This window comes from Austrofundulus limnaeus, unplaced genomic scaffold (genome assembly GCF_001266775.1).
Source record: "Austrofundulus limnaeus strain Quisiro unplaced genomic scaffold, Austrofundulus_limnaeus-1.0 Scaffold662, whole genome shotgun sequence".
Lineage (NCBI taxonomy): Eukaryota > Metazoa > Chordata > Actinopteri > Cyprinodontiformes > Rivulidae > Austrofundulus > Austrofundulus limnaeus.
This window is the reverse complement of record NW_013953064.1, coordinates 108,765-113,135: the sequence shown is the minus strand read 5'-3', so window position 1 is coordinate 113,135 and position 4,371 is coordinate 108,765. Positions and strand designations below refer to the sequence as shown.

General features: G+C 35.0%; 1 protein-coding gene across 2 annotated transcripts in view; it reads right to left on the bottom strand.

Annotated features, from left to right (window-relative positions):
* nebl (nebulette) overlaps positions 1-2,504 on the bottom strand; it is a 68,649-nt gene extending 66,145 nt beyond the window's left edge. The window contains exon 1 of one of the 2 annotated variants that reach the window (XM_014027547.1): positions 2,171-2,504. In XM_014027547.1, the coding sequence (XP_013883001.1) occupies positions 2,171-2,239 (69 nt within the window). In that variant the 5' untranslated portion in view covers positions 2,240-2,504. The remainder of the gene's footprint in view (positions 1-2,170) is intronic. The other variant, XM_014027548.1, reaches the window with a different exon arrangement.
* Between the last annotated feature and the right edge of the window lie 1,867 nt (positions 2,505-4,371).

Here is a 4,371-nt window from a genome sequence, read left to right as displayed (position 1 = left end):
TCTTCTTTACATTGTTCTTTTTATCTACAGTGTCCTGAGACAACACATGTTGTGACTTGGAGCTGTATAAATAAACTGAATTGAATTGATTAGTTCAGATTATGAAGCGACAGCTCTGTTTATTCAGTCTACATCCAGGTCAGATCATCCTCCATCTGTCCTGCATCAGGATTATTCCAGTCCTTAGAAACTGATGAAATTCTCTATTTGAGATGCTAACATGTTCAAGATGCTAATGTGGTAGATGCTAACAAGTTTGACATGATAGAGTTTGAAATGCTGAGTTCAAAATGCTAACGTTTGAGATGCTAACATGGTCGAGGTGCTATCRTGTTCAAGATGCTAACAAGTTAAATTTGGGATGCTAACGTGTTTGAGATGCTGATGAGCTGCTTTGACGTCCGTGTTAATCCAGTTCTTAAACTTAGTTTRAAGATTAGACCAGGAATCCACACGGTGAGATCATCTGGTTGTTTTAGTTTAAAAACCAAACTTTGTTATTAAAAATTTCAGGTTTATTCCAGTTTATTCCCATGGAAAAGTTTCTAACTTTGAAAGTTCCAGGACTTTCACAATCCTATTTACAATCACTGTTTGTCTTTTTGTAACAGTCACATTATAATGCTGACAGTTGTTTTTATTTTTTATTTAATTCCACCACAAACAGCTCCTGATCCAACCTTGAGAAACCACTGAAACAAAAACCATTCTGGTCCCAATCAAGAACTGAAACCGAGTTTAAAAAAGAGAACTGGGAAAGACCTTCAGAAAGTCTGGAGAACTGGAGGTAAAACAAAATAAACAAGGGGTGGATTAAGACTTTTACACACTGTTGTGTTGACTGTGATGCTCTGAAACGAGACCAGCTGTTTGTCCCTCTTACATAACTTTTAAAAACATTACAGAGATAYGTGAAGCATTCAGCTGATAATTAGCTGATATTTTTATCAGAAGAAGAAAAAAATCAGAGATTAAAATGAAACTGCTTCACATTTATCACTCATTTATTTAACATTTASTTGTTAAAACGTCTCATAATTCAGATTATGTTGAGTCAAAGTATCTGCACCTCAGTCTGCAGAGAAGAAATGTTTAAAAATCGACCATTTCTTTTCTTTAACAACAGATTTCTCCTCCCACACGAGGTTTCACCGACACTCACAGTGTTATTTTCACAGCAGGRATATTCATTAAATTAAAATAAACTCTGGACACACAAAGGTTTCTGTTGTTTTTTTATTATTCTCTGGGTTCAGMTGCATCAGAAGTGCCTCCTGTTTCTTTTCCCACATTTCAGACACACTGCACTGAGTTTTGTTTGAGTTTTCCTCGTTGATGCTARAAGATAATATTGTAATATTAGGATGCGAGGCTGCGGTGTCATCTGATGCCTCAGATCAGAACAGACAGACAACGCTCCAAACTCATGAAGATGAATTAATAATTCATCATCGTTATGCAACAGACACTACAGACCTGCTGCAAAATAATTCACAAGAACCAGGATTTCTGTTAAACCATCAGAACTGTTTTATTTATAAATCATTGATTATCAGAGGGCCAACAGCTGAGATTTACTGCATTTATTACATAATTAACTATTTAATTATTCACACCAGCTCTTTCTAATGTTAGGCGTTTGAGACATTTCTTGTTTCTATTTATATTTTAATTAAAAAAATCAGCAGTTTTTATGTTTTTTACACTCTGGACTTTTTAACAAACCTGATGAAATTCATCCTTCAGTAAGATAATTTATATTTTATCATGTTTAAATTGCAATTAATGTGCATTAACTTTTTTATATAAATTAATAACAAATCTAAATGAAATAAAAAACTTACAATAAGATGGATGTTTTATTCTTAATTTTATTGAATAAAATCATATTTTTGTGTAGTTTTACTTTTTCATGTTATAATTGGATCTTTTATAACAGTGAATCGTAAAACATTATTTATTATTCATTTTTTCCCTCTTTTGAAAACCTTTACTGTAATTAACTTTGTATAAAACCCTTTAACGATGATAAATTTAAAAACATTTAATTTCAGAGCATCTTTAACAGCTTCCACCTGCAGGATGTTTTAACCCATTCCTCGCAGTTGTTTTGGAGTAAACTGGTATTTCTGGTTGATTTACAGAGTTTTTAGCGGACAGAAGAGCCCACCTTGTCCAGGCAGCTGACTTTCTCCGTGGGGTAGACGATCTTCCCACAGCGGGCACAATGAGGGTTCATCCTCCGCTCCTCCTCTGCTCCCCACGGCTTCAAAAAATCCCGCTCGTCGCTCAGAAAATGTCCAAGAAAAGCTTCAAAATGTCAAATAAAAGATTTAAAATGTCTCCTGGATCAGAGAAAACCCTGCGATGCTGCAAACGGAGTGAAATCACGGACAGTTCGATGGTTTGTGATCCTGAGCGGAGCTCCGTCCGGTCTGAGGCTGGAAGCTGCGGAGCAAAAACATCAACAATCGACAGCATCAAGCTAGCGGAGCTAACCGGAAACAAGGTGGGCTAGCACTTCCGGTCAAAAATAAAGCACATTTCTACCACTTCGATTAAAAACACAGATTACAAGTACTAATAAAAATATGATCTAACGAGTTAGTGTCTACAGTTTGTCTAAATTAAAACTTATCTCAAAATCATGACAAAATATCTAACAGARGAGCAGCTGAAATGCTAAAGCTAAATGTTAATTTAAGAGATTAGCTGAAATGCTAAAGCTAAATGTTAATTTAAGAGAGAAGCAGAAACACYAAAGCTAAATGCTAATTTAAGAGAATAGCTGAAATGCTACAGCTAAATGCTAATTTAATACAATAGCCGATATTCTAAACCTAAAGGCTAAATTAAGAGAGAAGCTGAAATGCAAAAGCTAAATGCTATTTAAAGAGAGCAGCTGAAATGCTAAAGCTAAATGCTAATTTAAGAGATTAGCTGAAATGCTAAAGCTAAATGTTATTTTAAGAGAGAAGCAGAGACACTAAAGCTAAATGCTAATTTAATACAATAGCCGAAATTCTAAAGCTAAAGCCTATAAAATAAGAGAGAAGCTGAAGGTTATATCTGTGCTTGATAAGAACCAGACGTGTAATGCTCAGACACTTTTATTAAAGCATCTTTCCACAGGTCTGCTCACCTGTTTGCTCACAGGTGTGTCACATAAGAATCTCCTTCTATTGTTCTGTTCTTTACATTTATACATTCACATGAACTCATGCTCGCCACCTAGTGGACATAAACATAATTCATTCAATCRTGACATCCTCCTTTCTTTAAAGTAAGATTGTTACAAAAAGATTCCTATCAAAGAACAACGTACATTGCATGAGACAGTTACCACATAGCTATACTAAACACATTAAAAACATCAATCACAAAATAAACATTTCAACTCTTTTTTTCCTTTTCCAGTTTTTCTTTTCTTTTTTTTTTACAAGTTAAGACTGTCAGGTTTTTTCACCACTCTGGTAGATCTTCTTAACACAAGTGGGTTGTCCCCAACACTGTCACAGGGTGTTTCAGTCGTAAGAATAATCTGGGAGTCCTTAGAAACTTCCCTTGACTCATCAACAGGCTCTAATGGAGTTTTTAACAAACTGCGCCAATTTCATCTCAGAACTTGTCCATCTTCAGTTTTTACTTCAAATGAACGTGGAGCTACTTCCTGCAGAATAGTTGCTTTAGTATTCCATCCCTCATCGTCCTGAATCCTTACAGGATCCTTGTATGACAGTGGAGGTAGAATCTTAGTTGATCTATCATTATATGACTTTTGTTTTACTTTCTACTTTTGTAACTTGTACTCCAACTTTGATGATTTCTTTGCACTTTGTTCATTWCTGTCATAACTTGGCAAAGTTGTACGAATCTTTCGATTCATCAAGAGTTCAACAGGTGGAAATCCACATTGCAAAGGTGAAGATCTGTAGCTTAATAAAGCTAAATATGGGTCAGAGTTACTATCTGCAGCTTTCTTCAGAAGTTGCTGAAGAATATGAACTTCTTTCTCAGCTTTTCCATTCGACTGTGCGTCATGTGGACTTGATGTTACATGTTTAAAATCATAMTGTTCTGTAAACTCTTGCCATTCTCTGCTACTAAAACATGGTCCATTGTCACTAACCACAATATGTGGAATGCCATGTCTTGCAAAGATTGATTTAGCATGTGTTATGACACAGTTTGATGACATATTAGCTAATAGAGCCATTTCAGGATAGTTTGAAAAGTAATCAATGATTACTAAGTAGTTTTTTTCCTTTAAGATGAAACAAATCCAGTCATACTTTCAGCCATGGTGATGTTGGAATGTCAGTCATTATCATTGGTTCTTTACTCTGTTTATTTCTAAATGTCTGACATGTT